General features: G+C 42.2%; 1 protein-coding gene across 5 annotated transcripts in view; it reads right to left on the bottom strand.

Annotated features, from left to right (window-relative positions):
• Positions 1 to 22,513, bottom strand: part of AUTS2 (activator of transcription and developmental regulator AUTS2) — an 805,701-nt gene that overhangs the window by 575,056 nt on the left and 208,132 nt on the right. For all 5 annotated transcript variants that reach the window (XM_074595096.1, XM_074595099.1, XM_074595098.1 and 2 more), the window contains exon 2: positions 14,709 to 14,918. In XM_074595096.1, the coding sequence (XP_074451197.1) occupies positions 14,709 to 14,918 (210 nt within the window). The remainder of the gene's footprint in view (positions 1 to 14,708; positions 14,919 to 22,513) is intronic.

Raw genomic sequence — 22,513 nt, 5'->3', positions numbered from 1 at the left:
CGGGCTCTTGCCCCCCTCGAAATGTCATTATTCTATAAAGACACAGGATTAGCAAAAACTATAAATTTGGGGGGAACTATGACGTGAAGGCATTCTGGTCAGACAAAGGTAAGAACTATGAAAGTCTCATTCCACTGTTAATAGAAAAGCTCAGGGAAGACAGTGTGTCAGACGTTTCACCAGGGGTGGGGAACTGGGCATGGCACGGCTGGCTGATCTGGGCAGCACCGATGCTCTTACCAGTGGTTTCTGCAGAGATTTAGGAAGGTTTGGGGTACCTGTGTCGGGAAGCTTCAGCTGAATACGTTGGTTTGAGTTTCTTTCTGTGTTCACAGCATTCGCAAGCGTAAGGGAAACTGTACGAGCAAAAGCTTGTAAGTGAGCTACAATCTAGGAGGAGCCAAAGAGTAGAACAATGTACGTGGAGATCTGCAAAAGGATATTTGCAGCACTGTTAGCCCTCCCCATCTCTTTTTTAAGGGACAGAAGACCTGAAGAAGCTGAAAATTTAAAATCTTATCTAAATGAGAAACCGTGTGGTTTGTCCAGGTGATGTCTCGGATCTTGTACCACCTACCCAACTGCAGCTCCAGTGCAGTCGCAGGGCTGGGCTGACTTTCCCTTCCTGAAGAGCAGTGTAAAATCAGGGAACAAGACACAGATTTTGACTAAATGTCAATAGCCAATCTAGACCCTAAATCCCACCCGTTTTTATTAAGACTCATCCCTAAGTACTTTAAAGTCAGTTTGGCATTGGCACTTGGTTAATTGTGGTGCTGAGAAGCTTTGGAAAATGAAGCCCCTATTTCCAAGAGAGTAAAGCTGCAGCAAGATAAAATAAAAGCCAAGAAAGGGCCGATGGTGAATTACTTTCTGCGGGTGTCCTGATGCCCTTGAACATGTTGGAATTACAGATACATGAGAGGTTTCTTAGGATGTCCGGTGAATACACCTCCCGCGCTGTTTATCACTGTTCCTCAGCCCTTACTAAGATGCAAGCTCAGACTCACTCAGAGGCACCGTATGTTTGTAACGCACTACAAAAAGACTGTCTCACCTTTAAAAGATTTGGTTTATACTGTTCTGATGGCTTTACACAGAAAATGTGATTTTTTCCTTCCATCATAAGGCTTTAAATGGCATAAAATCATTTAAAAACTATAAAAGCCTGTGAGGAGGGAGTGGGCAAGAAGAGAAAGGCCACAACAGTGGTGAAACAAAGCTCAGGATGACTTTGGACATGTAACCGCTTTGTGTCAATAGCATCATTTTACAAGTCAAATATTTTTCTTGAAGTGCTAATCCAATCTAAACAAGGGTTTGATTCTAAATTAAACAAACTCCACTTTTATTAGTATTAACTAAAATATGCAATGCTAATTTCAGCAGGCATGCGCTAACAAGAGCGGCTACGCAGGCTGCTGTTCTGCAAGGCAAAGGAAGGAAGGACATTAACTTAAATTTCCTTTTTCCGAGGAAAATGCACTGTATTACAAAACCCGCAGCGAGGCTTATTAAAAAAACAACACCCAACAACAAAACAAAACAAACCCCAAAACTTCCTACACATCAGTGCTTTTAAAGAGTCTTTAAAAAAAACTTTCATTGCATCTCCACTTCTGATTCAATTTGCTGTCAAAGGTCATGAGCTAAAATATACAGTTTACGCTAAAAGCAGGAAGCGGGGCAAGTAATTGAATAAGATCAGGAAATGGAAGAATACTGCCATTTTCCTAATGGATATAGTACAAGGTTTACTCTCTCCAAATTGAATTCTAGGAGCTACTGTAGTAAGGGGTTTATTTTTCTTCAGCTTGAATTTTTGCCTACGAGGTTTAAAGAAAAATCCTCATGCAATCAAAGGGACAGAATACCACAGCAGCTTTATTTTCTAACAGACAAAGATGATCATTTCTGCAGGAAAGAGAAAACCCCCATCAACAGCGTCTTAAGCAGAACTGGCGTAGCAGGTTGGCTGTTTAATATACATGGGCTGGAAATAATTCTACTAAATCAGATCTCTGAATTATTCATGAAAAACAGATTTTCATGATTTAAATTAGAAAGATTTAAAATTACAAGCCTTGCACTGCTATTGATAGGTAAGGTCTCTTTCCCCCACCGCGATGCTACAATCTCATACAGTTCTACTCCAGGAAACGCTATGATCACTCTAAAAGAGCATGCAAGATGCCATGCCACTTACTGCGTCTGAAAACAACACACCCACTGGTGCCTACTGCAGAACAGTAACAGCACACCAGTAATAATTATATCAGGATGTATTATTATTATGAAGAAAAAAGTTTGAGAGGGTTGTTTTCAGTATTTATCGCATACTGAAGCACAGGTTCATTTAAAACACTGGAAGCACAAGCCTTAGTACTGAAAATAATACCTTTCCATCACTGAAAACACTGCAATTCTTATAGGAAACATCAGACTGCAAATTTTACTTCAGATCTTTCAGAAGCATTTTCTAATGATACACCTTCCGCCCTCCCCCTCAGTGTATTGTTACTAATTTATGAATACAGTGCCACTAATAAGCTAAAGCTTTCACATAGTTTCCTGACAGGTAATCTCCGGTCATTCAACACTGCTGGTTTTTGACACCCGCCCCAGCCAGCCGTAATGGCTACGGCGCTTCGTACTAGAAATTATTAATATTCATTTATCACACAGGTACCACACCTTTCATCTGAAGATCTCCAAACACTGCACAAATTCTCTGATTAAGCCTTTATGCCTTGATTAGGGATTGGTAGACGACTTCTTTATGATTAAACACAATTTACATACAAGATGAACATGGGGAAGTGAGGCTGGGACTTGGCAGAGACCAGAGAGCGCCCAGCCACGGCCCGAGGGCAGCGGGGCCCATCCTCCGATCCCACCCTGTCACCGCGACCAGGTGCTCTCTTGCCAGGGTTTAGGTCTTGACACTGAGTGACCGAGTCAGATCCGAGAATGTGGCAGTTTTATTCACAGAATGCTAGAGTTTTTCTCCAAATCGTAAGAGCATTTTTTTGTTAAATCCCAAACTGAGCTGCAGCTGAAGTGTTAACGCACCAGCCCCTGAACTGGATGGAGCAAGGGCAGCTCAGGCTGGACCAGAGTCCAGAGCAGAGCAAAGGAGGAGCTGGATAACCCGCCATCCAAAGGGGGAGTCAATACTAACAGCTTCTGTGGGCTAAGGCAAATCCTATTTCTTGAATCTTTTCCTTTGGCACAAGAGGTATTGAAACTCAACTCCTTTTACAATGATGAGATCAGTCCTCAGCGCATACTTCCCCTTTATCAGCAAGAGAAGGGAAGACAACAAATATCAAATCTTGCAAATGGAGAGCGGCGTGCCACCCAAATATAGCCTTTATTTGACAACACAACACTAACTCATCAGTATCTTGTCATTTCCTTCTTCAGAACCAAAGCACAGAGCACTTGTGTGTATAATTATTTATTTTCTTAAACATATGAGCTATTTTCCTTCACCTAGCAAACCCTATTGAACAAGTTCTATAATTAACATCAAAGCAATTTGAAAGCTGCTTGACTTGCTAAAAGCCGGTAAACAAGCAGGAAGCAATAAGGTGCTTTACGAGAGAAGAACATGTGTTAGGGGGAGGGGAGACTATAAAACATTAAACAGATTGATTAGTAATTTTAACAGAATTTCCATTTTTATTAACCCTCTGCCTGCTTTGGGCACTTGGGTTTTATTTTTATTTATAAAAGTACGAGATTTTTTTGTTCAACTAGATTAGAGTAAAACCTGTTTGGAAGGAAATGGCGAGCGTAGTTGGCAAAAATAAAAGAGTACCGTCGAAAATTTTCATGCACCTAATATTTGTTGCGTTATATGGTTAGGATAAAATCTACCTGCTTTATGATTAAAATAGTTTTATTAAAATATTTAGACAAAGCCAACCTGAAAGCTCTTAAAGTAATAAACGTGTTTCCAGTTCTACACAGTCTCAGCATTACTATTTTTATTAATTTAAGGACTCCTTCAGCCTTGGGAGACTGGAGGAGGGTGAACAGGGTGAGCAGGGCTTAGGCCTGATGGCATTTTGTGAGCAAACTTGGGTTTTCCTCGCTCTTGTTTCTCTGCTTAGGCAGAAAAGAGCTGCGTGAGAGGGAACGCGATTCTTCTTTCTTAAGCATGTGGGTTCCTCCGTCTGTCTGTAACTCTACTAAGTGGGAAGGCAAATGTGCAGGCAGCGCACGGGAACTTCGAGGTCAGTGACTGAGCTCTCTGCTGCCTGGGACTTAATGGCATATAGCTTTTTCTTTTTGTTTAATCTAAATCAACTTCTGCCTGCAAACCACTGTTTTTCCTGCTTTCTCCTCCCTCAGTTTCTTGCAGGATCTCACTAGGCTTTGTGTTGAAAGCTGAACTTCCCGCTAACGTCTCTTTTACTCCAGTTTACACCCATGCCGTCTTTTGGCAAACTTTTCCTTTACCTTAAATAGATCTTATGCCTCAGGGATGTTCACACACAGGACGGATCTAGAGAGGCTATCATCCTATGTCTATGTCTTCATTTTGTTGGGATACAGAGAGAATATTCTTCTGGTGTCTTCCATACTAGGAGGAACTGTGATTAAACTGTAATAGCAATTCTTCCCTAATTGAAGAAAGGGGAGAAGTCAATCTTCTGGAAAACAGGTCACTACAACCATTCTCAGAGATGAGGGGTGTAAGAAAAGAGACCTCAGGAGAGCAGCTGTGGGTAAGAACCTGCTCACGCACCTTCCTGAGTACGGGGGGGGGGGACTTTGGTATTAAGTTTAGGACTTCAAGAAAGTCCATTCACCTTAGAGTGACACATTTGAATACTCTTTCCAAAGATTAATCCAGTACAAAAGGATAAATTTGAAACTGAGCCTACGCTATTAAAAAAGGCAACATTAGAAGCATCGGGAGTATGTATTTTGTCGTAACCTGTACGGCATTGCCAATATTAGAAGCAAACTTCCAACAGCACTAGAAGTGCAAAACCGCAGTAACTTTTGCAGTTGATCTTCTATTAATTTTTTTTTTTTTTTCTTTTAGCAACAGTAACTTTTGCTTAAGGGCAACTCCTTCATTTTCACTCATATAACCTCACTGTATTTTAACATTGAGCAGAGAAAATTGTTCCAGGGCAAGGTCAGGACAAAAGGACGCGTTTGTTTTATCTGTTTTAGGAGTCATGGCCTTACGTAGTAATGGCCATGCTGCGTTCTTTAACTGGCAATGGAACCGATTCAAAATAGCCCTTTGAATTATTCAAGAGTACAGCAAGCTCCATATAAAAAATAAAGCCATGTCATACTTTTGCTAAGGACAAACGAGGCTTTACTAGCGAACGTAGTTCATATACTATGAAAAAGGGTTAAACTTAGGAAATGGGGAATTATATTCAAAAGTTTGTTCCATTTCAGTGGGTTTGGGTGCAAAAAATATTTAAAATGTCTTAATTTTATAGAAATGCAACATTCTGACTTGTGAAACCACGCAAATAGAGAATGACCTCCTCAGGGCCAAGGAAGCTTATCAATAATTTTGCTGCACTTTATACGTGGGTTGTTTTTGCTGAAATCAAATTAATAGCAGAAAGTTCAGCAATTCACACACACGTTTCTTTCAGCAATGCCGTGCCACCATGGTGGGGGTGTGAAGCCTCCGGGGACGCAGGTGGCCCCCGGGCTGGGCAGAGCTGCCCTTCCACGGCCACTGCCAGGCTAAATCCAGGGAAGACTCAAACCCTCCGCATCGGCACCACAGAGCACTGCAAACTCTGAAAGCAACCATGCGAGCTCAGTACCTGCGTTTCACGCTGCTTTAGCGTACCAGGCTGCCGTACCTCTGCCACCCATGCTGCCGTGTACTCTCCCCTTCTAATAAATCTCAGCCAAAAATGCACCTGCTCGGAGCGAGGGGAATCCTACCTCCCTCCTCTCCCGAGGGGCTGCAAGCAGTCAGCTACAGAAGCAGGAGTACTGCCCTTAGTTTATATAGAGAAAGGAAAAGATCCCACTTACTGAATTCAAGGAATTGCCTCTTTTTCCCTCCTGTCGTCTTGCCCTTGGAAAGGCCAAACTAGGGAGCCTTTCACACTCCTTGGGGTAAGGGAACGGTTCCCCTAAGTGTTGTTCAGTGACACTTTAAAAGCGTCCCCACACACTTTTCAAGCACACAGCTTAGGTCCGTGCCCCTGAATCCCTGGAGTTACGGCACTCAAGAGCTGGACCTCAGGTTACAAAAGCCTAACTAAGAGTCTAAGCGTCACACAGGAGGCCCCTCAGGCGGCTCTCCTGCGCCCGGGGCTCTTCCCACCCTGCAGCGCTGGCAGCGGGGTGTCACAGCCTCCCCATGCCAGCCCCCCCGGGTGGCACAGCGGGAACCCCACCAGCACACGGGCCTCTGCTCCTTGCACGCCTGCCGACCCCCCCTGCGCCAGAAAGATGCTGCACACCCACAAGCGCGCTGTCAGATGCTACAGCCACATTTAAATACATCGCTCTTTCGCCTCCTCCCTTTCTGAACACAGAGTGTTTGGGGGAAAAAAGGAGAATTAAGTAACATAGCTTCAACACTTCAATTTTTTCACAGCAAATGCAAGGATGAACCTCTATGCTTCCAGTTAATGGACAGGCAAGCCTATAGGTCAGAAGTCTTGGCTTAGATTTAAGCTATTTGTAGAATACAAATAATTATTTGAAAAAGCGCTGGAAGATTTCTTTTTTTTTTAAGTCCAATATGGTCACTTTATTATACTGTCTTATATCACTTAAGATAGAGCTTAATTTATCTTCAACTAGCCTCCGCTGAAATTAATTTTTTGCTTAATTCCTTATTGATAACATGCTTAGGAACTTTTAAGACAGCAATTGATTGCATCGCACATTTAAAATATCGTTCACTTCCCAATACAGCATCCTTAATAATCATTTAAGTTTTCAATTAAAGTAGGGTGCTAACATTAAAAGAAAAAAGATAATCCTGGGAGACAATAACTGCTCCATGCACAGTAAATTTTTTTTTACTATTTTCTCAAGATATCTACTTGATTAACATAATTAGGTTAACCCAAAAGCCACTGTTTCTAATCTTTTCTCAGCTGGGAATTTGCTGGGAGTTTGTGTTACGCTGGATGGAGCGGGTGAGCGGTGCACACCGCGGCACTTTCTCCTCAGCAGCCTTACCTGGTCTGGTGACAGGGTGGTGACATCTCTCTGGCAACTCCATTTCACAGCTGCATAGACTGGAGCCAGAAGATGAAGCGAGATGTAGCAGGGCAGATCGCAAAGCAGTGGCAAAATTTGCATTAGAAATAAAAACATGCCAACATTGCTCATTTTCTTACAAGCCTGATCACCCGCAACACCACAGCAATGGGAGGTGAATGCAGAGGAGGCAGAGGAAGGGTTCCTGTTCCTCTGAACACACATCCCAGGTGCAATGAGCTCACACCATCGGCTTCAGAGGAACTGGGAGATATTAATATCCCACCATTCATTCCTGTTTCTAGGTATGACCTAAGTTCTTCCACGTTCTGCCTTGGCCGTACGAGCTCTACCAGCTAGAAGTAACACCATCACGATAATTACACTGGTCACCATATCAGGTATGAACGCCCACGTTTGAGCCCTGGTTAAGGCACCGGTTACACTGCGAAGCCGCCAGTATTTTAGCCAGAGTGGGCAAACACCAGACGGTAACCACATTTTAAGCTTATATTCTTCGGAGTCTATGAAGGGGGAATCTCTGCGCCTACACTGGAGCCTGAAGACACAAGCTGCTAACGCCCGTTAGCTCTCACAGAGGGCTCTGAGCTGCGTGTTTAACGCAGGAGCATATGCAGAGTATTAAAATAGTAGTATATTATTAAACAGTTATCAAGGTACTGAGTCTAGCATACAGGCATTTTCTACTTCAGCTTCAGCAAACACTACCTGGTTAGAGTTTCCCTTACCTATGAGCACAAACACTCATTCTCAGGAGAGGGGCATGGCAAAAACAAGGCCCTTTTCTTCCATTTTCATCAGCCCTGCGAGCGAATCTCTCCATGGCGAAGCCATTTTGAGTCTTTGGGATTTCCCAACATGTATTTTTAACCTATCTAGCAGGGATAACATCCTTAGTAATCAATTTGACTCATGACTACTATTTCAAGCACAGGCTCATCATACCCAGACAAAAAAAAAGCGCACTTTACATGGCAATATATACAGAACAATAACATTGCCAGATGGTATAGTACTGAACAGAATTAATTTCACACATGATGTTTTCAAGGTGTTAAAATATGTCACAGCTTCTGCTAATAAAACATCTTCCTCTTCCCTCCTCCTTTTAAGAAAACACTACATTCCCATCAGCCCGTATTTTACATTATATGTGTTTTCAATTCTGATAAGGGCAGCTGATTGCTTGCAAACCTAATTACAGTCAAATGAAAGTCTTTCAGAGCCATCATTAGCAATTAGGACCCGCTGAATTTGCAGCGTATCATTTAGAGAGGTATAATTCAATAGCTTATTGAAAAATTGCAGGTGAAACTGGTGATTATAAGGGGGGGAACTGCCTGTGACACGTCACTGCAGGCAAATCTTCGGGAAAGTGGCAGCTTCTACGAGCGGCTGATCAATGAATGCAGGTGTTTGCTTCGGCGCGCACAGCTCCTTGCCTGGCTGGGACGCGTTAGCTGCAGCCTCTCGTCGCCCTCGGGTTTGTGAATGGCTCTGCATTTCACATTCTGTGCTGGGTTTTGTGTTGTGTTTGCAAGGAATCCAAAGGGCCTATTCAGGAACTTCATTAAACCTGGGGGGGATGTGCAGTGCAGAACAACAGGCACACGAAGCAACACATCATTTTTCAGTCCTTTCTACAGAGAACAACAATCTTTTCTGTGCCCATTGAGCTCAATTATATATTATCAGGGCCCAGAAGTTGTTTGGATGCTTTTGAGCAGCTGGGTGCCTTCACAGATGACGCACTGGATATGGTGACTGCGGGTTAAGTGCAGCTGGAGATTTCTGTGGCCTCTGATCAGAAGCAAACAGCAGTTGAGAATCACAAAACGCTTGTAATTCAAGCACTGTTTGTCACCGACGGCGGCTTCTGAGAGGGAAACGAGAGGGGGCAACTGAATAGCAGCCCAGCTTTTAGACACGCGTTCTCTCACACGTAGAGAAATCCCCACGCTGTGCATGTGTGCAAAATAAAGCATGGTTCCCTTTCATGGATGAAATTACCGACCGGCCAGCACGAAGCACTCAACATTTCAACAGCACAATAGTAGACTAGATAAGACTGAGCTGGACATTAGCAGACACAGATGATTTTAATTCACACAACAAGCCCCCTCTTCGGGCATATCCCTTCATACACACACCCTCGTGTAATATTTACCCTCTGAAAACCCACGATGCTCAGCCTGGACCTTCACCTCTTCCATCTTACAAAGGCTTCTCAAAAGCCCGGATCTACCCACCTCCCTTTACCACACAAGTATCTTCTTCCGCTATATTATTCCATCCACTCATGCTGCGATGTAACCTCCAAGCAGTTACCTGTATATGGCCCTTTCTATATTTCAGTGCCGTAATTTGATTTTTTTCATCATTTCACAGTTTAATTTTCAAATTAAATGTTGTTAATAAGGTGAACTGACAAAGAAATCCAAACAAACAATGCCCTTGGATGACAGGATACCAAGATGGAGCAGACAGCATTAAACCAGTCTCCCCTGCAAACAAGGTTTCATTAAACCAGTGCCCCCTGCAAAGTCCTGTTGCTTTCAACATTTGCTTGGGGGCACTGGCTGACTTCAACCTCTGGACAACACATACACATAATCAAACCACGCCGTGTAGGTGGCAACAAACAGCAAACCTAGACATTTCAAAGTGGTTGTGCTAGCATTTTGAAATAAAAAAAACCCTAAATAAAATAAAACCTCTCTCTTCACAAACAGCATGGAGAGAAACATTATCTCGATTCCACGACCGCATGGCAGTACCACTGCTGACCCGAGGCCTGGTGGGTACCACTCCTAAAGCACACAGGTTTGTGCCACGCTCTACCAGTCGGTAGCAATGTTTCCTTTAACTTCAGTCGCACAGAGCCAGACCCCCAGTAGTGCAAATCCAGCCCCAACGCAGCCGGCGCAGCTGCAAACCCCTCCACTGCCCCGCCTGGGCTATTTTCACTGCCCAGGTTCCTTCCTGATCTTCAGCAGTTTTACAGGCACTGAAATCCGCTGGCTGCCAGTAAAGTAATCCCAAATCCCAGCAGCTATGTAAAAGGAGATTCAAGCCTTTATCACTCATTATGGGTGCGTGCAGGCTGTATGCAGTATTTCCAAGGGGTCTGACCTCACACTGCACAAATATAGATGCTTTTTTTTTTTTTCCTTTGGTGCTGCACAGATCTACAAGTTGGGAGTCAAAGAAATTAAGCAGTTCTCTGTGGTTGCGTATAATGCTTGTAGCTGCTATTGCACTCCCAAAGCCCACCCACAATTTCATTTTCAATTAACAGCTCTTAGAAAAGCAGTAATGAAAGCAGTTGCTAAAGAGCACTCAGATGTCATTGAGAGACTGCAAACCCAAACTGTAAATAGCACATTGTAAATCGCTTGTCACCACAGTCAGCTCTCACTGGAATCACACTGCCGGTGACAATCAAACCCATCTGCTCAGCTCCCCGACCAATGTCACCACAAACCATGCAGCGAACACCCACCTCCCACTCCACTCTCGTTACCTGTCATGTATAGGCTTGTCTAAGAGCGTGCAAAAGCCATTCCTGACTGTAAGCGTGATTAAATGCAGCTCACACAACAGTTATTTCACCCTCCGCACCAGAAGTTTGCTGCCCTGAAGCACCTCTGCACCAGAGGACAAACGTGCTGTAACTAAATCTGCAACACAATTAACGACGTGATGTTCGCAAGCGACAATGACAGGGGATGACAGCGGCCATCCAGATCAGCCATCAAAAGCCTTAGCAGTCTGAAATTTAAGGTGTATAGTTTCAGGGCGAGACTGCCAAGGGGATCGTGGACTTAATTCCGAGTAGGAAAAGCTTCAATACTTCCCTCCCTCCCCTTTAATTGGTTCATGTAATGGACTACAAGGTTAAAGCTAATAGTTTATAATGCTTGTAGCTGATGACTGCCAGAGTCCGCGGTGTATCTTTTTTTGCTGTTCATCCCATTTTTATCTCATGAAAATTTACCTTCTAATTCATCTCTCTGTCACGAGTTTTCTTCCCTTTATTCATTATCTGCCCCATCTTTATTCCCAGTTTGTCTCCTTCCCTGCACTCACGCGATATCTGGGATTGGGATTTGATATTCTGCAAGCGTCTTTGGAACCAGCGGGTTAAGGTAGAGCCCAGCCGCAGTTGGCTCTCGTACGTACGTAAGCCAGCTAACATACCACTTGCCCAGCACACAGATTGCTGTTTTAGAAGCATATGCCAGAGACAATTCTTTTCTGCAAGAAAGCGTATGAATCTCCCAACAGATAAAGAAAACAATGAAGGAAATGGTAGAGGTAGCAAAAGTCAATGTCTTCTGCTCATTCCAAAACACACACCCACCGAAAAAAGAGGAATGATCCTTCCCTCTCACTATCAAAACACTGTCGATGCTCCTTCTGCAATGAAAACTCATTGTTCCCTAGTATGCCCCACTCTGCTCAAGCCTTGAGGAATAAAAACTCATTGAAAAATATTTTAAAAATTTTGCCACCCTTTTACTAGTTTAAAGCGTTCACAATCCAAATGATTTTTATGGAAAACACATAAAAACACGCCATCACCAATTAACGTAAAGGAAATTAAATTTAAAACACTGGAGAAATATCCTGATGAGTCTTATGTTTGCTTAATGCCAACTAAAATTTCCTTGAGGCATTTAATAAGTACATTTATAAAAGCTCACAAAGCAGAGTTCAAAAGTCTTCTCACTAGTAAAATATGAGCCTTAATTAACCTACAGTTTCACATTTTCTGGATTTCAATAAACCTGTAGGCATTTAAGCATAGCTGGATAAATACCTGCATGAATACTGCAAGGATTTCCTCTGAAAACTAATTAGCAGTCCTTCCAATAGCTGACTTCAACTAAATCTGTTTGACAAGGGAGCTTCATACCGTAAATCCTGCATGTGAGAGTTACTTCCAGCAGACACAGGTTTCACAGAAAGGCACATCAGACAGGCCTGTTAAATACTGGTGAAACAACGAACAAGATCTCCGGGTATAAAACATTTCCCAAGAGGGGCAGACTGCAGTCAAGGTCTTGGGCCAGCACGGGAACGCAAGTGACAGCATCGAGATTGCATCCTGCCATCCCGTTATAATATTCCCATGTGACAATTCAGGACTCCTCCAGGGACAAGATAGACTCTTTATGCATAAAATATATAGCCCTAATATGGTAAGTACACCACATATATATCCAGAAGCATACTGAACTTTAATTGGTTTTGGACCCTCCTGCTTCATCAAGCACAAAACACAGCAGCCCCAGTTCTTGGCTTGTTGTCATCTGAGAAGGTTGACAAGCAACTTTACTTCCCATCGAGAGCCCAGGAATTCAGTGCGATGGAGCTGGGTGAGGAAACAAACCCAAAGGGTGCAGCCAAGAGTCACTCTAAGAGGAATAGTGTTACATGATCGGCAAAAACCAGCCTCAGAACTTATCATTTTCCTCCTTTTTTGGAGGTCTTCACCATTTGTCTTGAAAGAAAACAGAAAATGCTTACCAGAAACACTATATATAAAGGTTGTGGGCATGTCTTTTCAAATAAGCTTTATAGTCTTTTCCATGACATCTTTTTTCCACGTCTAAGTGCCAAAGCCACTTGGATATGTCAGCACCTAAACTGTTCATGAGACTAAAATGTTCTTATCTAAGGAGCTATACCCCTACCAAATGTATTAAATTTATATTGAGCAAGATATTTTATTTCCTCTCAGCCTTATCCCTCAGGAATTAAGCAGAGTACTCAGATTTATCAGCTAAAAGGAAAACCATTTTCCATGACATTTGTCAACCCAATACCTTCCAAGGCAGTGTATATTTATTCCTAAAAACATAACCTCACAAATAACCTCCATCAGCAGCGAGGCCGATTCCTTCACAGCTTAAGCAGTGGGCAGAAAGGTTTCACCTGACGGTAGGCTATGCCAGGGGAATCAAATAGTGCAGAAAGTCAGCTTTTACGAAGGCCGGTTTGTGCTGCACAGAGCAGATACATTTACCATTTGACATACTAAAAGGGAACAGAGCGAAGACCACAGAGGTGAACACAGAAAACAGCCAAGGAAACACAGCAGCCTTCAACATCTACTTATAAGCATTGCATCAACTATCCTGAAGAGTTTCCCCACTTCCCTTCAAAATACAAGGTGAAATTAAATTAGAAGAAACACCTTTAATCGGTGAAGTAGCACGGAACAGGCATTTTACAATTTGCTTGCTTTGCTGAAGCACTGTATAATCTCTTATTTTATTTCTATATACAGTGTAGGCTTAAAAATAATCACGAAAACATACCAGCTTCTGCAACTCTGAATATCCAAAATGAATACAAGTCAATGTACTTGTCATCCTCAATGTTCCTTCCATTTCCCTGAGCTCACAAAACAAGAAGCAGTGAATTCTCACCATTTTCTAAAAGTTTCTCGGCAAAGCAATGTTTGGTTTACACCAAACAAAGATGAAGACTCATTCAATGAATATCAATCATCCCCATTAGACATATATGTTTTGCTTAAAGAGTCATTAATACCACTCAAATTTAGGTCAAAACTAACCTTTTACTGTTACATTAGATTTCAGTTTTGCAGACAATGAGCCAAATGACCATACGGGTGCACGCTGTTACTTAAAATGCCCAGATTTAGTTTAGTCTTTTATATATATCAAACACACAAGGGATATTCAAAAAAAGCAAAACATGGCTCTTTTTTCTGCATCCTGCTCACCAGAGAAATCACAATTGCCACGCTTTCTTCTTTTTTAAAAATAAGAAACACAACACTGCACAGTCCTGAATCAGAGTCCAAGATTTCCATCCTCAAGCCCTGGCTGCTCTCTGCTCACTTTGGTCACACGTGCGCCACAGCTACCGCAGTAAGGGAACACCGGTGTTGGGAAGGCAGGAAGTTTTTGCTTAGGGGGAGGTGATTAGTTACCCAAAAGAGCACACCCCAGTACCACTGACATCCTACAAATGAGCTCCTTGCACGTAATCAGTCTCAGAGCTTTGTCTTGATTAACAGCTGCCCCTCTTGCAATTACCTCACCTTGCCCTTGATGTTCAAGGGGGTATTATGCTTCTGTGTACAAAGTCTAAAGACAAGAAGGCATATTTATAGCACAAAGTTAGCCTAACGATGTAGTAGAGAGACCGCATTTGTTTGCCCTGACAGTCTCACAGCCAGCCTCTGGAATGCTCTTCCAACCTCTGCACATTTATTAACCAACTTGGCTCTAGCATCAATACGCCGCTTGCTTTCCCACTCAATTCATCTAATCTAGTACCAGGACATGGTACCACGCGGCACCCAAGAGCCCAAGAATAAAACGACTACAAAGAGGTTAAAACAACTGATCGCACCAAATGAGAAATCGGCTTCTACATACCATGTGCCAACAGGCAAAGCCCTCCCTCCCCACAACAGATAACTCGTCTCCCACCTGTCTGAGGCCCTTCGGTATTTTCTTCCTTTTCCCAAGGTGCTGACAAAGATTACGATCATTTTCTCTGTCGGAGCTGTACTGGTGGTGGTGAAGTCTGTTCTTTTTCGGAAGATAGGACAGCCCATTGGTTAGTGCTTCCCGTTTCTTCTTGGCTAGAGGATTCTGTCGCTTCTCCACACGTTCCTGAGGTTTCAGAGCTACGTCCTTCTGCAGAGGGAGGGAGCGGGGGAAGGAAGAGAAGAAAAACACAACGGTAAAGATACAGCTCTGATTTGGTTGACTTCCTTAAACAGCAATTCTAGGTGAACAGCAAAGCATTCTTGAGGCTATGCCACAGTCGCCAGGAAAGGAGAAAGCAGTCTTCAGGGGTGTCCACTTCATCAAAAGGTAGGCAAATGCAAAATAGAATCTGTTAAGTTGAAGTGAATGTACAGAAGCTGACACATACTCCTTTAGATTTCATACCATCAACGTCATAATTCTTAAACCCACCTCATATATCAAGTAAGCATCCATTTAGAAGACAGATATGTTTATAAAGTTTAAATTAACAACTGTCTTTGATTTAAATAAGGCTTGGCTTTTCGCATTTATGTTATTTTTTCTATGCGACAGGACAAGGCAAGAGCTGACCTAAATCCAATTAAAGTCAATGAATCTCAATTGACTTCGGTGGACGTTTCCTTCAGGCCTGATCTAAGCAGAAGATTTCCAAATCTCAAGGGGGTGGGGAAAGAGCAAAAAAAAAACCCCAAACCCCCAGTTCGTATTTGAAAACTTTGTTACTGACCCTTCTTTAAACCCCAGAATCAATGTCTGTCCATAAAAAACACTGAAGTCTTGTAACATAAACAGGAGTTTTGTCGCTTAGCCTACAGCTACTGTATTTTCTGACTAATAACCTGCAACACACAGAATTCGTACTTTTGTTTCAAATAAATGTTACTTGAAAAATATTTTCTCCAATAACACAAAATTAAAGGCAGAGGAAGAGGAGGTTAGAGGGTCACTGGGAGAGAAGAATTAGAAGCTATTGGAAAGGTGTAAATTACAATGCATATTGTGCATCTAATAAATACAATTTGCTAAGTCAGATCTACTCCAGTAAGTCCATACGTAGGAGTACAGTATTTCCATATAAGTGGCATATTACTTAAATAGTGTAATACTTTAAGCATACTCTACTAGCATGCCTGGCTGTTTTGACCAAAAGCTCTCCGTACCCTACCATCAAGTACTGCGTGATCTTGTAAGCCTTCATGCTTCTGTTTATTGCCACTTAATATTATAACTGGCAGCAGGAAAGAAATGGGGCTCTTGGTCCCTGTGTCACAAAAAGATTCAGGTTCAGGAGAATATAATTCAAATTATGCCACCTTTTAATGCAAAAAGCCATGCCTAAAGGCAAAAATCAGTTTGGCTTTAATTAAAGAATGCTCCCTAAATGCCTATCTAAAACACAAGAGCTTCACAAAATTCATAACTAAAACCAATGAGAACATTAATTAAACTGAAGTCAATCAACGTTCAAATTTGATATTTGGTAAAAAGAATAATTTTACAAGCGTTAAAGAAGGGAGTGTGGAACAAAAGCTGCAAGACACTTTTTCTACCTTTTCTTCACCTAAGACACCACGGGAAATATCCTGAGCTTTTCTTCCCATAGTGTTAACTCATACCAGAAAAGTTAGGAGCTTTATCCAAGCTCATGAAAAAAACCCCTAGCACCCTTAGTTATAAAGCAGGATCAGTATTTTAAGAAGGTCATGCCTCTCTGGTTCTTCCAGCTATTAAAAATGAGTCAGTCGTAGCACCCATCATCCTACCATGCTTTGAGATCTCCTTGTGAAAAGTGCGTACACAAGTGGAGAGATCCTACGGAGCAAGCCCAAGGGAAAATAAAGCAAGAAGAATGACTCTTCTGAGCGCACCTTCCACCTCCTTTCCCAGGAAGGTTTTAGATTTAGATATATGTCACAAATGCACGATGGCAATTCTCAGGTGCCATATATTAAGGTTACTATTTCACCAATTCTCATCATCAATAGCTTCATAAAATAGCAACTACAAACACACGTTGACCTCCTGGAGACCAAACGCAGAGCACCTTGCACAGCGATTCCCGCTTTCAGCCCTCTTTGGCTACACTTCATGAATTAAACTGGATAACCAAGGAATCCTGCCATTCCCACAGAGCAACTTCAGCACAGCAGAAAAGCACCAGAATTACAACTTGTTCAATGCACTCTATTGAAACAATGAGATATTTTATCATAGAACAGATTTATGCCTTAAGATAAGTATCATCACGCTGCTAATGATAAACATAAATCTTTATTTTTTCAGATGCATATCAAAAACGTCAGCGCTTTATGAATAGCACATTATACCAGCACAGGACTTCCGTTAAAACACAGAGCTCGTATTTGTAGACAGAAATGCTATTAAGATTCAGTCTAAATGTGAAAGGTTGAAGGAGTGAAGAAAGGGAAACTTTCTGGAAAAAGAAATATTCTCCTAATGACTAAATAGCTTTTGTGAGATTTCTATTTTTCTTTTTTTTTTTTTTTCCCCAGCTAGGGATCTAAATGAAACAGTGGCAGGCTTCCAGACACTTATAAAATGTCTAATGGGGCTAGCACTGCCATCAAGACATTACGAGCTCCCATTAACTTTTAAGGAGGGTGTAAGATGGGTCGAATTTTGCAGATCGCTATGGGCATATCTGGGAAACCTCCTTGGTAAGAAGCCCATGTTCTAGCCAGTTGCATAAAGTTTCGTGAGTTGTCAAGATACCCCTAAAGCAAAGTTTAGCTCACGCCAGAATTGGAATGAAAGAATCTGTGTATACACCTATAGGAAAGATGAGCTGCAGCTTCACAAAGCCTCCTGCAAACTCTAGGAAAATGTGTCTTCCAAGACAGAAGGAACGATTTGCAAAAAAAATCTCCAACAGGTGCCACTTCTGCTCACAACCAAAGAGAGGAAAGGGAGCTCCATATTCTGAAAATTGTGAAAGTGGATGGGTGGGCTTACTGTGAAATTTAGACATAAAGACTGGTGTTTAGACAACCACGTTCCCCCAGAACAGCTGCCTGCTTTTCACCAGCTGACATCACTGCAGAGAAAATTACAGAGTGCTGTGGGTCAAACCCTGTATTATTGAATTGTACGGTAGAACCTCTCATTGCTTTCAACAGATACACGGTTTGGCCTTAAAATATATATGTATATAGAAATACATACTAAATTCTTCATCTGCAGACTGGACTGCAACATGACATGTTAAAAGAATAAAAGCTTAGACACAAATGGACAGGATACATTAAAACTAGCTTGACTAGAGATCACCGGGGGGCCGATCCTCGTGTTCGAGGGTGCAAACTGCCCGGGATTGCTGTGGACACGCCGTCGGTAGAGCAGCGCACACGAGGCCATGCAGGACGTGCACGGATCCTGCCCTCTCAGAAGCTGCTGGGTTCAGCGGAGGCGGCGCTTGGCTGGGAACTGTGGCCCTGCATAAATCACTGCCCCACTTTCTGCCCTTTCTCCCTCATCCAATTTTTATCTTTCTGTTGTTTAGATAGGACAATAGCTGTACCATGCCGTGTGCTAGTACATTAGCCAGCACAATCTTAATTACAGACTTCAGGCATCATCATGATTAGAGTAATAAGCTGTAATTACTCTAAGGTGACAGGACTGCACAGACCTTATCTACATAGATAAGGAGATGTAGTAATATTTCATGTCGAGACGTATTTTTCAGCAACTACCCGTGGAGTCAATTCAAACCAAGTAGCAGATCCTGTGAACAACACATTCAGACTCTAATGGAGGTTTTTCTCCTCTCCTGCCAGCATACAAGCCCACACATTATTAAATAAATCCTACAAACATATTAGGCACGGTTTAAAACCATCTTATTCAGAGGTATCTTTCATCAGTAAAGTGCCTTAAGTGTATCAGGAAGGTGACTTAAATGTATAAATATGTAATTACATGCAATTCAATACAAAAGTGCATTAATATTTATGAGTGTACTGTATAATCTAAAAAAATTTCCATTTGTTTTATTTCTATTGGGCACATTAATCAACCTGATACCACTGTACGTGCCATAGCGGAGAAGAGCCGCCCATGCTGAACAGCCTCCCGCCGCGACGTCAGCGAGCAGGAGGGCTGCTGAAACCCGATGGGGTGGCACTGCAATCATCTCGGCGCCAATTAATATTAACAATTTCAATCCAAGCCCTGCTTTTGGCGAGGGGAGGAGAGGCAGCCCCCGTGGGTACATGGGATAATTTCTGGAGGTAGGAGGCCTGAAGGACACACTGCATTCTCATCAAGTGTTAAGCTTTCAGGGAGCTATGCCTGATTTATTTCTGGAGAGTCCATCTTCTTGCTATGTAAATGACAGCTCATAATTATAAATCAGAAGCTCAGGGGCAGCCGAGCACACCGCTTTGCGGGGTACACACTTCACTTCACCCCCATGAATCCCACCCAAGAGCCCGTCCGTGGCTGCTGCCCTTTCCTCCGGCCTCCTTCCCTCTGACCGTGACTTAAAATTACACGTAAACAACAGGAATTCTGTTCCGACCCTTATTAGAGGATTTTGCTATGGGAACACTTGATGAAAAGCAAGGCTGTAAATGCACTGTGTAGCAAACGCACTGCAGGCACTTATCAGGATGAAAATTTCAGGCGCTGCTCAGGGATTTCAAGCCTTGATCTTTCCAAATTGTCCCTGTGGATTATCATGGTGATTCCAGTGTTTCAAGAACTTACTTTCTCAGTTTGCACTGAACGTGACCCCAGCAAAGTGCAACTTTTGAAAACTTATTATTAAAACCAGAAATAGATTACACTGCAGGGCTAGTAAAACCAAATAATCACTGCATCAATGTACAACCATATTCCAGTTATTTGCTCCTCAGATTCCTGCTAAAGTCCACAACAGCTTTATATCACAGTCCGACAATTTATCCTTCACTCCAACAATAAAATTAAGTATAAACAAATACAACACTTTTAAAAACCCCAAATTATTAAACAGTCATGAAATGTCAATGTAATGCCGCACTTAAAACGCAAATAGTTAGAAAAGCAAGCTTGAATCTATTTTGTCCACTCTTCAGACATCCAAGCATCCTTGCTAACAGAATTGTAAGAAAGGTACTTCTGGAGCCTTCCATCTATTTTCAAGGTACAAGCCATTCACATTTGATCAGGAACACTAGTGCAGAAGGAAGAAGCCAATTAAGGGGAAAAACAACCCCAAACCATTTTGACTAGCTAGAAAAGTTGATCTGAAATTCCTTCCAAGTTACAGACATGACCATAACGCGGACTCAAAAAACAACGCAAACAGAAAAAACGCAAACAGAAACACTGACAAAACCACCACCTCCATACTCGCTGAGAAAATTTGTTACGAAAGTTTAGCTTGGAAGAAATTAGGATGCCTAGAGAAATACTGCAGCTTCGTTAGCAGCACGCAGCGGGTATCGTTAGCTGGGAATCCAGTAGAGCAACACGCACAGACAGCTGCACAAACTGAACCAAAACCTTCTCAAAATCAGGAAACAACGTCAGGCTGAGGGTACCAAATTTGCCATCACATCTTGACAGTCTTTATCAACTCATACTGTGTTTTCTTGTTACATTTGGGAAGAATTCATAGCTGATGGATGAAAATGCCCCAAGACTTTAATATCTCTCACGCGCGTTTCGTAATTTTAGTTCTGGCAGAAACAGCAAGATGTAAAAGTCCGAAAGCAATGCACTGACTCGTCCCTGCAATCTTTCAATATCAGAAAATAAAACCAAGATGTTTATAGCAGTCATTCATTTCCCTCCAGATAGGATAGTTAAATGCACTGTGTATTCTTCTGAATGCACCGTTAGTTCCTCAAAAGCATTTATCTAGGGGAAGAAATTGCAAATGGTCTTAAAACAAGACCAGGGAGAAAGGAAGGCAGGTGTAAACTGCAATGCAAAAGAGAAAAGGATTCTCAAATGGTGGAAATTATGGTATTTTAGGACACAAGGAACTGGTGAAGCCAGCCAAGATGTCGACTGTATTGGGTGCAGCAGCCCATCCACTAATCCCAGCAATTTCTTCTAGTCGCAAGACCTCTGCAGAAAGGTTTAATCTTATTTTGTTTGCTTTGTTTTCATAAAATTACAAACCATTGCCTCCTGCATCTCTCTGGAATCTGAAAACAAAGTGGTTCAGCGTTGTGCAAAAGAGGTTGTGCAACAGACTGAAGATGAAACGCTGTACCAGGCTGCAGGACGCTACGTGGTGATTACAGATGAAGGCGAAACAATGGAAAAGCAAGTTGCTGTCTGCTTGAGATATGTTTTATAAAAGCGCTTCTGTAGCAAAGAGATTGCTTTGATTTTTCATCTCAAAATCATTTGTTAACAATATCATTGATAAACAGAAGGTTCCTTTTCAGGTGCTGCTCATTTAAATTACACACAAAAAACTACATTAAAGCAACATTATTGAGGTTACGAAGTCAAGGACTTGGAAGTTATTAAAGGCCAAGATTAAGGCTGCAACCACCACCTTAATTCATGCCTCTCGTGCATATGCGTCATGATACAATCTTTAATTACCTGATCGCATGCTTGTATTTCCCTGTGCAGAATGGAAGGTATTCAGCTAATGAGCAGCCACTCAGGATTTTGTTTTCTCCTCTTTGTCTAACGTGTGGATCTAAAACTTGTTTACTTGCACTCCATTCACACCCTCCTCTGAATGCACTATTATTAATTTCCTCAAGGGCTTTTTTATACAGCTACTCACTACAGTATCAGATGCCCAACAAATATCAATGACCTATTTTACAGCTGTTTAGCCAGATGAAGGTATTTCACTATTCCCATTTTATAGGCAGCAACAACAGCTCTGACACGTTCAGGTCAAAAACGTCCGCTAATTTTAAGCGCCCACGAAGAAGCACCTAAGATTTGATTTTTTTCAGAGAACTTAGCTCCACGGAGCACTTTATCTAATGAAGCGCAGCCTTCATTGATTTCAACAGCTACTGGGAGTGCCGAGCACTCCTGCAAATCAACCTTTAGTAAGCACCACCTTATAATTAAGGACACAGATAATGACTGTTTCTAAAATATGTAGTGTGAGAGCCTCCCTCAAAGCCACTACTAAATAAGAGATGGAGGCAGAGGTAAAACTAGATCCTAATTACATTCAACTCATATCAAGAAGACGAAATCCCCCTGCAATCCTCTCGCTCCTCGTGCACCTTCCAGCTTCGCTAACCGGTGGTTCCACAAGAGAAGAGCCTCCCATTCCAGAGCAAGGCAGTCCTGCTTCAGTAAATGACTTCAGCATCTTCAAGAAATAAAGTAGGCCATTATATCATTAACAGCAGTATCACAATTCATAAAAACACAAGGGCCAAATAAATAAAAAAGAACTTGGAGGAACTTAAATCCATAGCTGCCTGCTACATACACACGTCAGGATCCCGTACACATACTACTCCTCGACTCAGCCACAGTTATACACTCTAAATTGTGTTCTACCTGGCATTATTTAAAGAATGTATGGCTATCAGCTCTATTGTACTTAGGTTTTACACTGTTCATTGTTGTAGTGGGACAGCAGTCACTCTTCAGCACAAGTAAACTGTGACTGACTTCTCCTAACACACTGGGCCTAAGGAAGTCATCTAAAACAAGTATTTTACTCTGCAAAATAAATATCCTTCTCTGTTCATAAGTTCAGCAAACAGACCATGCCTTTCTTCAGCACGCTGTGTGTT

The sequence above is a fragment of the Larus michahellis genome, chromosome 7 (genome assembly GCF_964199755.1).
Source record: "Larus michahellis chromosome 7, bLarMic1.1, whole genome shotgun sequence".
NCBI classification, from domain to species: Eukaryota; Metazoa; Chordata; class Aves; order Charadriiformes; family Laridae; genus Larus; species Larus michahellis.
This window is presented reverse-complemented; position numbering and strand designations above follow the sequence as displayed.